The sequence below is a fragment of the Solanum stenotomum genome, chromosome 8 (genome assembly GCF_019186545.1).
Source record: "Solanum stenotomum isolate F172 chromosome 8, ASM1918654v1, whole genome shotgun sequence".
Lineage (NCBI taxonomy): Eukaryota > Viridiplantae > Streptophyta > Magnoliopsida > Solanales > Solanaceae > Solanum > Solanum stenotomum.
In genome coordinates this window covers 25,907,965-25,924,598 of record NC_064289.1, presented here as the reverse complement: position 1 = coordinate 25,924,598, position 16,634 = coordinate 25,907,965, and the positions used below count along the sequence as shown (strand labels likewise).

Below are 16,634 nucleotides of genomic sequence, written 5' to 3'. Positions count from 1 at the left end.
AAACAGAATTTGAAATGCTTCCTATTGACAATCTCTTGAACAATGTTCAATACAAATAATCCTCCACTAAGATATCCCTTCCCAACAAAGTCTCCTCCACGAGAAATAATTATTTTATCAGCTTCAAAAACAAGTTTAAGGCCTACTTTGTTGAGAAGTGCTCCGGAAACTAAGTTTTTACGGAGGGAGGGAACATACAAAACATTGTTCAAGGATAATGTCTTTTCAGAAGTTAATTTAAGTAAAACTTTTCCTTTACCCATTACTACAACAGTAGTGGAGTAACCCATAATTACACACTCGGCTTCAGTGGACTCCTCAAAGTCATGGAATAAATTCTTATTGGCACAAAAATGCCTTGAAGCGCTTGTGTCCAACACTTAGTTTTGTTAGCCACCAGATTTTCCTCAATGACTACAAAAACAATCATTTCATTACCCTCAGCAAGATGAGCTTGGACATCATTTTGTCCTTCCTGCTTTGAGTCCTGCCCTTTTCTTTGATAGCATTTGGCAGCCCTGTGACCAACTTTTTCACAAACACAACAAGGACCCTTAAATTTTTGAATTTGACTCTCCGGCTTGTTGAATTGATTTTTCTTCTTCATATGTTCCTTTTTCGAGACTTTCTTCTGTTTGCCTTTGAACCTGTCTTTCAAAACAGTACCAGAAGATTCAACAAGATTAACTTTAGAAGAATTAAGAGAAAACTCTTCCATCTTATCTTTGAGACGGTTCACCTTTTCGGTCCTCGTATGACTAATAAGTTCTTTAAGAGTTAAAAAAAAATTCTTATGTTTTAATTGATTTCTATAATCACTCCAAGATTGTGGGAATTTTTCAAGCAGAATATTAGCCTGAAATATCTCACTCATCTTCATGTCCTTGTTGAGAACATCAGCAGTCAAGTTCTCATATTCATGAAATTGTTCCATTATTGACTTATTATCAACCATTTAGAATTTAATCCACTGGCCGACAACATATTTTTTCTTTCCTGCCTCATCAACACCATATTTCTTTTTCAAACTATCCCATATTTCTTTGGCAGATTTATAAGTAACAAATAAATCAAATAACAAGTGTCCTCTCTCACAGTTCTGTTATCCTTTTCAAACTTCTTTTTAGCAACATTATCAACAACCATGACATTGCTAGAATCAATAGTAGTATTAGAACTATTCATAGAAGGTTCGTTAAATAAAACATAATCAACTTTTAATTGTTCAAAGAAAATCAAAAGTTTTTGTGACCATCATTTAAAATTATTTCCATCCAAAGGCTCAAGTTTTAACAAATCAGAAAAACATTGTTCAAAGAAATAGCCATTTATCAATATTGTATGTTAGTAAATCGCTTTCAAATTGTTGGGGAAAAATACTACAATGTTGATATTAGATTGGAATTATAAAGTAGTAAATAACTTATCACAAACACTGTGTCGTGGCAACCCACAGCCTTGAAAGCGATTTTGGCTCGACGCCGATGCAAATCGTTGTAGCCGGTCGCTCCCCAAGATTCCACAGTTACTCTCAAACACGTGCACTCGTGGCTAAGAGTTTGGAGGTTGCTCAAAATCAATTGCCCAAAAATATTCTAAGAATAAGAAGAAAGGAGGAAAAAGTTTTTTCACTTCTTTTTTTTTATGTTGGTTGTGTGGTCTTATGCTCACTCAAGATACATCTTTGTATAGGATTTGCAAAATAGGAGTTTCAAAGAGAAGAAGTAATTTCTAAGAAACGTATGTGAAATGTTAAAGACATTAAAATCCATTACATCACTGAACAAAATGTATTTTGGAACGGATAGGTAATTCATCCCTTTTGTAACGTAATATTTTATATATTTTGCATTACTCTTAATTAATAAAGGTAAAATTAATATTACAAAATCAAACGTCTTGCACAAATAACTAGATACATGTATCACAATTTACTAGATACATGTATTACAAAATTCTAAAAGATTTCTAAAAAAACTAAGTGACAATATTGGAAGACTAAACATCAAGGTGTGAATGCGTTAATTCCAACAGAAATATCCTTATCCCCACAACAAATGTCAAACTGTTTACCCTAAAAAAATATTTGAATTTGCAAGTGAGATTTAAAGGATATATGAATCAAGTTGTTAATCAAATAAAATAAGTAATGTTGTTAGAGAGCTAAACTAATTGAAATATAAAACAAATGTAGCATGAGCCTGATTAATCTGCGACGAGCTATATCAGACAGAGGTAGATGAACACTGATAGACTATTTTTACTCCATATATATCCCAACATAGCATTCCCATCCCTTAAAACATAAAAGAAAAAAGAAGAATGAAACTCTATTATAATTTTACATAATTGATTAATACATCTTGAAATGCCATTGGAAAACCACCAAAGAATTTTATTTAGAAAGCAATTAATTAGTGAGGAATATATGAGTCCTAGCAGTGGGGTTAGGCATGTATTGATGGAGGATGCTTTCTTAAGTGGATGAAATGATTAGCTAGATTCTTAATTAGGAGGACGTTTAAGTATAGATATGTTTGGTCTTCTTGATTTTTTAACGTAATTAGTAATTACTACTCTATTTATTTGTTCTTATAATTACTTGGTAGGTGCATGTATGTTTTTATTTATTTTTCGTTTTCCCTGCTTTAATCTCTCTTCTTCTTTTTCTTTTTTATTTCTTTTTCTTTTTTGGCAAGAACATTGATTGAGCACATTCATATATTGTGAAAAATATTGATCTGATATATATATAGGATTAAAAATGTCCCTTATATATGAACACTGATGTAATACTTAAATTTCATTTCAAGTGATCGAATATCGATCTTTTAAACCTGCGAGAAGGATTCCTTGTATAGAGATGTATTGAAAACACTTTTAAGTTCGGCGTGATTTATTAATTTCATCCTAAATTATATATTGACAACTTTAAAGACACCCCTTTATTTGAATAACTGAACTTACTTACAGTACCCTTATCTTGCAACATGAGTGAAATACACCCCTAAACTCTCACCAAGTTTACGGGTATTTTCAACACTTCTCACAACTTTTTATTAAAAGTCTCATCCTTCTACAAGAGTTTGAGATCATTTGCTATGCCATGTGACATATCATGAGTGTATGAAAGTTTAGTTAGTCAAGTAACTAGAGGGTTGTTTTTAATGTTATCAGTAGTTCAAGAACGAAACTAATAATTTCTGTCAAGTTCAGGAATATTTTCAATACTTCTCTCTATTATATATTAATGTTTTTTAATATAAAGTGAAAATGTTTTTACTATATGGTAGTACCGCATCTAGTATTACTATAATAATGTTTTTTTATATGTATGTTTTCTTTTACATACTCCCAACTGTTTTGTCATGACTATGCACTTAATTAAGTGTTGGGGCAAAGCTTACAACTTCATTTACAAATGTTTTTTGTATGATTTGTGTTGTTTATGTATCAGTTAATAACAACATATATACTTCACCTTTTTTTCAAAAGTGAAGGATACTGAAGTGGACATAACAATTATACTAATGAATATTGTCTCTAGCTATGTTTATATCATGAATACTCATGAACAATAATCTCTATGTATTGTACTTTTGGGTTGTTTTCATCTATAAAAATATGGTCACTCGATCTACTAATAATTTTTTGTTGTCATTTATAATAAAGAAATAACGACGTGATGCAAAAAAAAAGAAACAACTTTCGTTTTGCTTTAATTATGACGTGTATGAACCTAACAAAAAAAAAGGACCCCAATTTAGGGTAAAAAGTTAATTTTATAACTATATAAATTTCTAATTCAATTGTGCCTTTTTAAATATTTCTATTTTCAAGTTTTATTATCACAATTCACAACTAGGGGTGTTCATAGTTTGTTGGATCGGTTATTGTTTAAAATCAAAACCAAATCAATTTAGTCGGTTTTAAATTTCTAAATCAAACCAAACTAAATAAAAAAAAATAACTGCCCGGTTTGGTTGTTGCCGGTTTGGTTCGGATTTTTTGGTTTTTCAATTTAAAAGTAATAAATTAAATTTGTTGAGAATATACACATTTCGGTAGACACAGACACCTAATACATGAACAATCCACAAGAAAGTTATTGTAGATTCATTTAAGCAATACTAGAGTTATTATTACACGAATAAAGTGATTCAATTAAGAGAAAGTGTGACTGTATAATGTGACGTAGATAGGTAAAGATTAAAGTAATGGATTATGATGGACTTGGTCTTAGGAGTTTAATAGTTTGTCTAAAATTTAAGTATTGAGCTTGAGAAAATGGTAAAGTTGACACTTACGTTAATTAAATATAACAAAATATTTATATTTTATTCATGAATATAATATAAATAATTATAAATTTTTTATATATAATTTCTCGATTCGGTTTGGTTGTTTTTGCGGTTTTTAGTAAAATCAAAACCAAATCAAATAGTATCGATTTTCAAAATTTAAAATCAAACCTATCCAAACTACACCAAATATCAGATTTTTAATTGGTTTGGTTCGGATTGCGGTTCGATTTGATTTTTTAACCATAACCATGAATAACTCTATTCACAATTGTGATATTAAGATCGACTTGACTATAAAGTCACTCAAACAATGATTAGAAGAAAATAGGTTTAAATAATTATAGTATTTTATGTTACGTAATTATTTATCTTGTTGTCTCATTTATATCATAACGACTGACATGAACTCATATTACGAGTCCTTACCTTTTTCATTCTCATTTCGTTATTTTCATTATTTTATTATTAAATATTCTAAAGTCTCTCAAACGGTTAAACTTTTTGTATTATGCAAAATCTATTGTTTTCTATTTAAGAAAGATCAAATTTGCCTTTTGAAGTTGTTTGCAACAAATTTTAAAGTGACAAAAAATAAATTGCAATCACAAATAAAATACGAAGCAACATAACTTTATTGATAAATAATGCGGGCACAATTCTGTTGATCCATTTATTCTTCTCTCATAAGATTTATCCATGATTTGAGGGTTGTTAGTGGCGTATTTATCAAACTAGGATGATTTAGATTTAACTTCTATATGAATANTATTGATAAATAATGCGGGCACAATTCTGTTGATCCATTTATTCTTCTCTCATAAGATTTATCCATGATTTGAGGGTTGTTAGTGGCGTATTTATCAAATTAGGATGATTTAGATTTGACCTCTATATGAATATTCCATGACTTTTGTGGAATATATCGAGATCGTGATCTTTAAAAATACCCAAGAGTTTATGGGATATTTTGAGATGTCTTTTAAGGGAATTTAGTACCCTTTATATAGGCATGAACTGGGTTTAGGGTTTTAGCCTCCAAGAATCCTAATTGGAATTGAACACATATTGTAGAGTTCCAACTAGAATTGAACACGTCTTGTCTCGTAGAGTCCAACAAAATTTCAGTGTCTACATGAGTCTTTTTAAATTTCGAACACGGGAAGTAGTCACTACTACTCCCTTTGTCCCTATTTACTTGTCCATTTTTTACTTGACACACCTATTAAGAAAATAGTAATTGACATAATGAGTTTACCATTTTACCCCTATTAATTGATAGAATTCCTAAATCAATTTACCCATTAAAGAGGTTTTACCTTTTTTCAAAAACATTAACTCTTTAAATAAATTAAGGTATAGTATGTAAAAAATATTGTCTTTTCTTGATTTGTCAAAAATGAAAAGTAAAAATGGACAAGTAAACAGTAAAAAATTGGACAAGTAAAAAGGGACAGAGGGAGTAAATCCCTATCATTCTGTGAATTTATTAAATTCAATGCAACACTATTTCTTTGTGACCATATTAACTTCATAAAATAGTGTTTTGCAAAAATCAAATCGATCAATAAATCAACTCGAAAAACGTTATTGGGTTATTGTTGTTGGATTATTTGATCAACGAATTTTTAATGATTTTATAAAAAAAGTATTGATTATAGGTTCAATTTCAATTTTTATTATTGTGTTATTGGATTAATCGATAACCCATTAAGACGATGGTAATTTACTACTTTACTCTTCATAAATATTACTCCCTCCGTCCCATTTTATGTGAGGTAGTTTGACTCGGCACGAAGTTTAAGAAAGAAAGGAAGACTTTTAAAACTTGTGGTCCAAAATAAATTACAGAAATTTGTGTGGTTGTAAATTATTTCATTAAGAGTAAAATAAACATTTTATAGTTAAATTGTTACTTTATATAAAAATGTGTATTTCTTTTTGGGACTGACTAAAAGGAAAGTAAGTCACATAAATTGGGACATAGAAGTACTAATAATTGAACTCTGCGCTACACTTTACACACTCCACACTTCACAGTACTTCTACTTCATCATAAATTCCATATTATATTTTAGCTGTAACATGTAATTGCAACCTTCATACTATACATCTATTTTTATTGATGCAATTTTTCATTATCTTTCTTGTTTTACTATATCAAAGCATTTACAGCTGACTTACTTGTTTCATTGTATCGTGCCAAATTATTAGAGAAGAGAACTCATATTATATATATATTACATTTCTTATTTAGTAAATTGAAAATTAAATTGTTAATTACAAAAACTGATAAATCAAAAATTCATAAAAAATATCTTATTAATTTGTTATTAATTTAACGTATTTCAAAATTGAAAATAGATCCTGTTTTGTGTTTCATATTCCAAGAAGCATCCAATAACACTAATTCTGATAATACACATTGGAAAATTTGAATTAATTGTCCCTTGCTACGCTGCGTACTGCAGCATGTGACAAACTCCTTTTTTCAATAAAGCGACAACTTCTGTTCACAAAGATTATTCATCATATCATTAAATCTTTTTATTACTATAAAATAAACTAAATTTAAAAAAGGTTACCTTTACACTTCTCTTAAAAAATTAAAAGACACTACATATGATTAATTATTTGACTAACCGGAACCAAAATCTTAATACAATAATTATGTTTTTACTCATGAGTAGTGGTGGGTATAATAGTAAGGTAATTATATATATTAGTGAAATATTTTTAGCAAATAATGATAGTTAGTTTTGTGAGAGTTAAGATTTAATAAATGTGATGTAACCAAAGTTGGTGAGAGGAAGATGTAGGTGGTGGAACTTAAATGAGACAAGATTGATTAGGGAACATGGACACCTGTCTATGAATTTATCATGTGTGGACCTATGCTTTACTATTTGAGTGGCAACGGTTTAGTTGCCTAAGCTATTGGGAATTCATCAAACCAATCTTTTATTCACACGTAATTCCTTCAGCTTATTTCTCAAAAGTGTGAGAGAATAGTTTTGAGATTGTTTTATTCATAGATAGAAATTTCGAATTCAAATTTAGCAGAGGGTAGTATTGAAAATATTCTTAAATTTGATGTAAATTATTAGTTATATTTTTGAATTATTGATAGTTTTAAAAATATCTTTTAACTTGATTTAATAAACCTAGATACACTCCTAAAGTGCAACATGACATAACAAGCGGTCTCAAACTTTTGTGGTAGAATGATACTCTTAATAAAAAATCGAGAGAAGTGTTGAAAACAACCTTAAATTTGGTGAGAATTTAAGTGTGTATTTGACGCATATTGCAAGATGGGGAGTGTATTTAAGTTCAGTTAGTCAAGTAAAAATATGTTTTTAAGACTGTTAATAGTTCGTAGATGAAATGATAATTCACGCCGAATTTATTATGTTTTTTTTTAATTCCTATCTAGTGTCCGAAGCCCTTATTAGTAGGGAATGTTTTTTATTTTATTTTTCACTTTGTGTCCGAAATCAGCATTGGAGTCCCGATTAAATCTAAATCGCGCCCTTCAAATCTCATTAGGAATAACGCTTCTAATAAAATTTTCTTTGTATTCAGGACTCAAACCCAAAATCTATGATCAAAGAAGAAAAGAAGAAGCTGTCTCACCACAATACCACAGTTGATGGCAGGGAATGCTCTCATCCTTCAGTGGATCTATAAATTGGATAAATAAATTTTCAATTTAAATATACTGGTCCACGTTAATATCTTCTCATTTAAGATCTTCTAAAATATCATTGTCAAAGTTTTAAAGAAGATTAACATGAAAAGTCATTGATATGTGCTCAAGACAACAAGAGGGTGTCCCATTTTGTACCACTAGCAGCCTAACAAACAAGACAAATCAAACGTTATGTTTTAATTTACTTGGACAAGTAAAACTGCTTATTAATTCATTCAACCAAGGCCAAACGTATTCTTTTTTCTTAAGAATAAAGAAGACACTCTTAAAAAATAATAAAATCTGAATAGATAAAAAGAAGGCACGCTTGTCAATCCATTGTGTTGTGTACCTTATGTCATTCAACATATATATTTTTTTTATTTTCATCCGATATTTGATATTCATATTGAAAGTTCGACTATTTTAAATTTACATAGAGTTCATTCGGAGAGAAGCACTCTCTGTCAAGGATTTTTCTATATCATGAATTTAAATTCATGATCTCTAATTAAGAAAAAAAATAACTCCATCCGCTAAAGGATATATTTTGTGGCATGTCATTCAACATATTAATGAGGTGGAAGTCAATTTAACTTTGAAATATTGATTTACCAAGTCAAGAAAGAAGCATCTTTAAAGTATTTTCCTTTGTTATCAAGCATTTTTTTTTAAAAAATTAGCACTAATTTGGTTGTAGACTAGTTTGCATTTCTTTTTATTTTTATTGTTAGAAAGGGGAATTGGCCATCACTATTTTAAATGAGGATAAAAAGTTTTTTCTCTTTTCCTTTTTTTTTTTTTTTTAACTTTCCTGGTATTGGGAAAAAATGGGAAAAGGAGAAAAAGACAGATAATGAGGTAAAAAAATATATTTTATTTTTTTTCCTTGAGTTTTGACCTGTATATCTAAAAACAAATTGGGAAGTCGATTAAAATGATAAAAGTAAGGGTGAATTGCAGATACTATGAATTTTAAAGTAGGATTTGGTGCTGAGAATAAGCATTTTAAACATATTTTATCGTGTGTGAAGCAAATAGTGATTAGAAAGGATCAGGTACCATAATCCACATTAACAGCCCCTGCCCCACTCACACCTTTCCCCCCTCTACTTTTCCTTAATTAAAAGTCTTATAGGGAGTAATAAATATGAACACTTTAAAAAAAAAAATACAAAAGTAATATAGAAAAGATTTAATCAATATATTTTTAGTAAAATGAATAACTAATATAAGACATTTATTTTTAGTATAATAATTAATTAAATTGGGTCGAGTAAATAGTCATAGAGAAATTAAGACAAGAGGGTTGACAACCTCACCTCCAAACACTACACCAAACAACATATATATATATATTGTAATTGTGATTTTATTGAGACATTTCTTAATATTAATATTTGCCAATAAGGTGTGTCATTAATGATATTATAAGATCCAAATTTTAGGTAGTTTTAGTGATCATTGTTATTGACCCTAAATCGATGCCATGAAAAAATTGGGATTTTTTTTAGCATAGTTGATATCTTTACCAGCACTCTTTATAGTTACCTAAAATTTAAGCAACTCTGAATTTAATGACAAGTAACACATTTTCAGTGAAAATTTGAATGAAAGGCTTTATTGTTACAGTGAAATTTAAGATTGTGTGAGAAGTCAAAGGAAGGGATAAAAAAAAATGAAGATATTAGAAGTTGTATTCAATTTGAATAGACATGAAACAGGTAAAAGAAAGATTTGTCTCTATTGAACTTTATTTATTGTATATTATTACTATATACTATACTAGTTGAAACAGATCTAATTATACTGTCTTGTCTCAGTTAATTAAGGATGCTTTTGCTTTCCAAAAAAGAAAAACCTGTTTCTGAATTAGAATTCCTAATTTTTCAGGTGACAATTAAATATCACCTTTAAATCTCTATTTATCATCACATCTCTTCTTTACTTTACTGCTCTTATAAAGAAACCAAAGATAAACAAACACATAGCTCCCCACCACTTGTTCTTTTATATTTTCTTTTATTCACTGGCATTTCTAATTTGTGAATTTACAATGATCGTTGTGCTTAATAGGATCTTTTAATATTCTATGTTTTTTCTCGGAAGTGTGTTAATTGTGGAGTTGAGTATCTTCTATAACACTCTACATGATTTAAACTTGAATTGGTTTAGTCGAATTCCAATTTTTGCGAAGAATTGTGTATAATCATCTTCTTCTTCTTCGTCTAGTGCAAAATCCAAGATTAAGAATTTGAAGATCATGGAGGTTTATCATCGTCCTTATAGGCTACTTCTTGATCCACATCCTGTAATTCCACCTAGTAGTACAATAAGCAAACCTCACCATGGTTACTCAAACGAAGCGAATTTCGATACAAACATGGTGATCATTTTAGCTGCTCTGCTTTGTGCATTAATATGTGCTCTTGGATTGAATTCAATTGTGAGATGTGCGTTACGTTGCAGCAGGAGATTTGCTTTCGAGTCAGAAACAGCACGATTAGCTGCAACAGGGCTGAAAAAGAGCACACTGAGGCAACTTCCCCTCTCTGTTTATGGATCAGGAGTTAATATTCCGGCTACTGATTGTCCCATTTGCCTGGGAGAATTCGTTGATGGTGAAAAAGTGAGAGTTTTGCCGAAATGTCATCATGGATTTCATGTGAAGTGTATAGATATTTGGTTGGCTTTACATTCTTCATGTCCAACATGCCGACAATCGTTGCTGGAACAGAACACAACGGCCGCAGCAGCAGGGGATGTTGAAACTGGATTGAGGCAACCTCCTCCTCCTCCTCCTGCTGCTCCTGCTATTGCTGCTGAGGAGGTTGGTTAGTTTGCAGTATCTTTTTGTTTTAAAAGGGAAAAATATGTAGGTGATTTCAGTCTTCAGATCATTTGTTTGCTCGGCAAGGTAGTCAGAACCAACCAGTTTTTTTTTTTTTTTGAATCATATACGCAAGATTGATATTGCCTTCATTTGCACAAAGATGTGCTAGTAAGAATTGATGTCATTCCTCATTTGAAAATTTTGAGTTTGTTTTCTTTTACATCCAACCTGTATTTGGAAACTGTTTGATTTATTTCAATCTTTGAATTTGTTTTGAACTTGTCTTCTTAAGAGAATTGATCAAACTTGCATATTCTAGGCTAAATGGTGGAGTTAAGGTATTAACTTTTTCGGTTGGGTGCCAATTGATCGTGACTGACTTTGAGGTTATAAAAGAAAGTTGATTGATTTTACATAAAAAGAACCATTAGTTGAGTTGACTTTGAAGTTATAAAAAAAACTTGAGTGACTTTCTATGAAAATAACTATTAGTTGAGTGACATATGAGATATTAACTCTTTGGACGAGTAAAGCAGAGTTCATACTTATTCCACATGACATGTTTTTTTGTGATTATAAGCTATTCGTAACAATTTACAGTTGCGTTGTCAGATGTCAATGGTAAGATGGAGGTCTTGTTACTATGGCCAGCTAGTCATGTAGATCAAATATCAAATCATGATCTTGAACACTCAGCAACACTGCTACTACTTGATTAATCAGCATCAGCACTCTGGAAACTGCAAATTTGTTCATAGAAAGCCAAAAGTTTGAATATTTGTTATGCTTTTTTTTTGTTCGTCTCTGTTTGATTTGATAAGGCACATTTTGATTGTTAGCCATAAGGAACAAAAGGAATCATTAGCATGTGCTAAAAGAACAGAATCTGTCTGCACAACTTTTCATCATATAGCTCTTTTCTCCCCTTTTATAGGTCAATTTGGTCCACAGCATTGCTATTTGCAATTTGCAAAGTAAGGTATCAACTGGACATTTAGGCAACAGACCCTCTCTGCTACCTCTTTTGACGTTTGATTGATCAGCATTATCTTCTACTTGATTAGGCTCAAGTAGAAAAGATTGCTCGTAAATACTACCATAGTGCGCAAAGGAACAATGTAGAATGATGATTGAGTTGAAAGAAGTCAATTCTAGAATTAAGATTGGATACCCTTTCCACTACTTGCTTGCAATTGCGATCTGTCACCGCGTTCTAGTCATCAATGAAATGGGTGAAAATCGTTTGAGATTACGCTCAAGTTCAGTACAACAAAGAAAGGCAAGAAATTTCCCATTTGCATAAATGTTGGTAGACAGAATTAACAAATACCTATGCTAGTGGGAGGTAGTAGGTACATAATAAAATTATCGTAGGCAAACTAATGTGGCCTTTATATAAAACAAAAGAAAAACAGTAAGTGCAGTGCTAGGAGACAGCATGTGTGCTCAGTCAAAGCAACCCAAGTGCCCAAAGTACCGCATCTGTACAAAGGCCAACAGCAGTGTACCTTTTGGAGCCATTTCTTGATATTCTTCTGATAATTGAAAGTAGAGTGCTAATAGTACTATGATACTGCTTTATTCAAACTGCTTTCCATGTAGCAAAAAGTATTGATTGAAAGATCTCTCGCAAAATGAAGTTGCGGATGCTCTTGTATAATGTTCTGCAGGCACTTGACTCACAGTTGCTAGTGATAGCTCTCCTCACTGTATTATACATGCTGTTATCAAATTAGATGCACATAGATACTCAAAACACAGCACATAGGCGTTTGTTTCTGTAAAGAATAGCAGAAGAAAAGTATAATTGGAGAACCCTTCTGCTAGCCCAAGATCGTTAACTAAGATCGGAAGATTCAACTAAGGAAGAGGAAGCTAGAAAAGAGAACTTGTTTATGGAAGAACTCTTTTATTTGAGTTGTTCTTAGGTTGTCTTGGGTTTGGGTTGATTACAAATATACAAGACCATCCTCTATTTATACTTGTTCATGGATGGTTCTAGAAATTCTTCTAGATACATCTACAAAGAAAATTCTAGTAAACTTTATCTTCTAGATATCTAGATATTTCTTTAAGATAATTATCCTAGATACTATCCTAGACTATTCTAGATTTTACTTAAGTACAAATATCAAAGATTTAAAATTCTAGAAAGTTCTACTAAATATCTAATATATATTTTGTACCTCCAAAAAATCAACTTTAATTTTTCACAATTTCTACTTACTTCGATAATGATGAGGTTTATACAATCGCATCCTTCAATCTCTTTGACTTCTTTCTTGATTTTGAATCCTTCACAAATCCAGTGCACTTGGTAGTCCTGCAACGAAAGACATTGTGCTTTCTATATGAGTCCCCGTATGTACCAACTTCTTTATATTTGAAGGCAAGTGTAACTCGGATACAATGGTGGACCACTCAAAGGTAAGGTGTAGTATTTGAAGTGGGGTAGCACTCTCCAATAAATCAAATATCGTTCTAACATAATGAATGTGATAACAATATATTACTTCAGGGGTTGTCTAAACCTGTCATAAGATTCGTGTGGCTATACCATATATTATCAACATTGTCGTTAACTTATACTCATTAATTTCAGGGACTGCCATTGTCCTCCTGGAAATCTGATTAGGGGTTTGACAGGTGATATTGATATATCTGGCTTCCTATGATGCTCAAAAACAAAAATGAAACAATGATTTGACAGAGGCAACAAGAAATCACAGTAAAAGACCATCTGATATATATTTGTCTCCAATCATACAGAAAAAGAGATGATCAATCAAGACAAACTTAGCAATCAGTAGTAGTGTTACAATACCATGGTTGTGGTTACAGGTACATACTTGATTCACAGCCTCCTTATATTCCTTCCCCCCAAATTCTGTATTGAGCATATTGTTTGCACATTAGATGCACATACATACTCAAAAAACAGCACATAGGAGTTTGTTTCTACTTACTTGGGTAGTGATGTCAACACAGTCACATCTTTCAATCGCTTCTACTTCTTCCTTAATCCTCACAGCTGAAGCCTCCAGAGATTTGTTGTTGCACCAAATCAACTTAATCTGTTTCAGTGGTGGAATATCTACAAAGCTAAGGGGGATCTCCTTGAGATTGTCGCATGCTCTTATAACAAGTGTTTCGAGTAGGGGAAAGGAGGCATCCCACCTTGAGATACTTAAGCACGACAGTTTCAACAACTTCAGTTTATGGAACGTGATATCTCGAAGGCACCATTCTTTTGATTGAGAAAAACTCGGTTCAGAATCTATAAGATACAGAGATCTTGTAACTGGAGATACTCCAGGCTTGGTAATCCCACAATGAAGGAAATTGCTCTTTCTATATCAGTCCCGAATAGTACCAACTTCTTAATTTTGAAGGTACTTGTAACCCGGACACAATTTGGGGCCACAAAAAGGCTTAAGAGATACCACATAGTGAGGCTTCAGAGATGGAGTAAATTTTAAGGGTAAAAACTAACATAGTACCACCAAGTAGAAAAGATTGGTGGTAAAAACTAATATAATACGCCAAAGGAACAATGTAGATTGATGATTGAGTTAGAAGAAGTCAATTCTAGAATTAAGATTGGATCCCCTTCCCACTACTTGATTACAATTGCGATCTGCCACCGCTTTCTAGTGATCAATGAAATGAATGAGATTACCGCTCAAGTTCCAGCACAAACAAAAAAGGCTAGAAATTTCCATCTGCCTAGGCAGAATAACAAATACCTACGCCAGTGGGAGGTAGTAGGTACACGATAAAATTATCAAACTAATACGGCCTTTATATAAACTTCACTAAACTTCAACGATGTAAAAGACCTACAGTGGTGTAGGTTTTTTAGCAACGTTCACTAAACTTCAAAGACTGATTTTAGATTACAACTCAATAATCAAACGAACTAACTTCAATACCTCGAACAAATCTGTTTACTCCGACTAATAAACTCAACAAAGACTTATAACTCTAAGTCTCTAGAATTCTACAAACCGACATTCAACACACATAGTGACTCTTGCTTAACAAACAAAACTTCAATAAACAAACAATTACAAACTTGATCACACCTAACAACTACTAGACCAGTTCTCAGAATATGCAGTAGGTGCGGCTAGCAGTAAGCTTCAACGCCCTATAGCAGTTTTTTCAATACACCCATTGTGCACCAACTGCTCTTGTATTATCTTCTTCTTAAGGTGTGATCTCGTCCTGAGGAGTCTTGATGTCAACCTTCAGCTGAGCATTCTCAGTTTAAAGGGAGACGGTGCAGTTGATATATGTGAACAGAGCCTTAACGTTCTACAAGTCAACATGCCTAATATGGCCAAAATATTCATAGGCTCTTCTTACTTGAAAGTTCTTGTCTTCGTACTTCGTACGCCTATTGGTTGAAGTGACAATATTCATAGATCTCCTTTGAGCTAAGTATGTTGGAAATCTTACGAAAAATATTTTTATCATGAACATTTGTAGGAAATTCTCATAGCTTGAAGCGTGTCGAAAAACCCTGTCCTTAAAGATATTTCACCCGGTATAGGTATATCCCTGAATTCAACAAGCGCTTCTAATATAAAATTAGGAGCCAGAAGCTAACAAAATTCTTTAATAAAACCAGCACAAGAATTTTGGAGAAAGAATATTTGTATACTTCACTTCGTCTCTCCCAAAAAAAACAAGAGGTGATGACACTTTATATAAGAAGAGGATTCGGCCAGAAAATGGGTATTGAAAGACCCTTTAGGACAAGAATAATACTTCCTATGCCTTAATTACTTGTCCACTTTTTCTTTTTTAGTTGTTCCTTATTACTTGTTCATTTTGACAAATCAACAAAGAACATAAAATAATATTTTCTTTCAAGTATAATAGGTAAAATAATTCCTTTTGAGATATTACAAAGTATTCATATAATATTTCACATCATTATAGGTATCTTTACTTGAAATATAAATGAAAACAAACAGCCATAATATGGTCGCGCTTGTATATATGAACACATAGGCAACTTAGTCACAAGATAAAACAAGAGTTAGCACTTGATGACTTGAATAACTAGATATCATGTTTATTGAAATTTAAGTGCTATATAGAGATTCTACTTGAGTGGCTAAATGATCTTTGTCTTAATTTACTTATTATGGGCTGTTAAATTAGGTATTAGGCCTACCTCACACCCCAAAAGCTAGCTCAAAGGGAGGAGGATTGTCCAAGTCTTATAAGGAGTCTATCCATCTCATTAACCACCAATGTGAGACTTTAGTTATTCTTTAACACCCCACCTCACGCCTAGTGCTTAGCATCTGGTGCGTGGGCAATTTTGATTTTGGGGGCCCCAACGTTGGGTGAGACGGACCCTGCTCTGATACCGTATTAAATTAGGTCTTAGGCCTAACTCACACCCCAAAAGCTAGCTCAAAAGGAGGAGAATTGTCCAAGCCTTATAAGGAGTTCACCCATCTCATTAACCACCAATGTGAGACTTTATAGTTATTCTTTAACATAGGCCTTTAAGGCAGTACTTGAATAAAAGCTACCTTTAACGATGGGAGGGTATTCATAGGTTTTATTTAAGATATATGTGCAACACTTTTCACAAGGTTGATACCGGACCATTCATAGTGAGCTCAACGATTGTGGTGTACCCGTCTTTGTGGCATCATTTGCATTTGGTAGTCAGCTGGAATGTCACGCACTAGTTCCCCTTATTTGAGCCAAGATATGGCACATATGGCCTGCGGGCAAGACCCTCGTAGCAGGCTTACAGAGGCCCAAGATATAGCACATACCAGTA

The 16,634-nt window shown here is 32.1% G+C and overlaps 1 protein-coding gene across 2 annotated transcripts; it reads left to right on the top strand.

Moving 5' to 3' along the window:
* Positions 1–9,994: 9,994 nt before the first annotated feature.
* LOC125872793 (RING-H2 finger protein ATL74-like) lies at positions 9,995–11,994 on the top strand. Of its 2 annotated transcripts, none has more exons than XM_049553584.1 (2): positions 9,995–10,822; positions 11,426–11,994. In XM_049553584.1, exons 1-2 carry the CDS (start codon positions 10,256–10,258, stop codon positions 11,486–11,488), a joined length of 630 nt encoding a protein of 209 aa, XP_049409541.1. In that variant the 5' UTR covers positions 9,995–10,255; the 3' UTR covers positions 11,489–11,994. The 2 variants fall into 2 exon arrangements, with proteins under 2 accessions (XP_049409541.1, XP_049409542.1); XM_049553585.1 differs by having other exon boundaries at positions 10,000–10,822; positions 11,438–11,990.
* Positions 11,995–16,634: the final 4,640 nt, after the last annotated feature.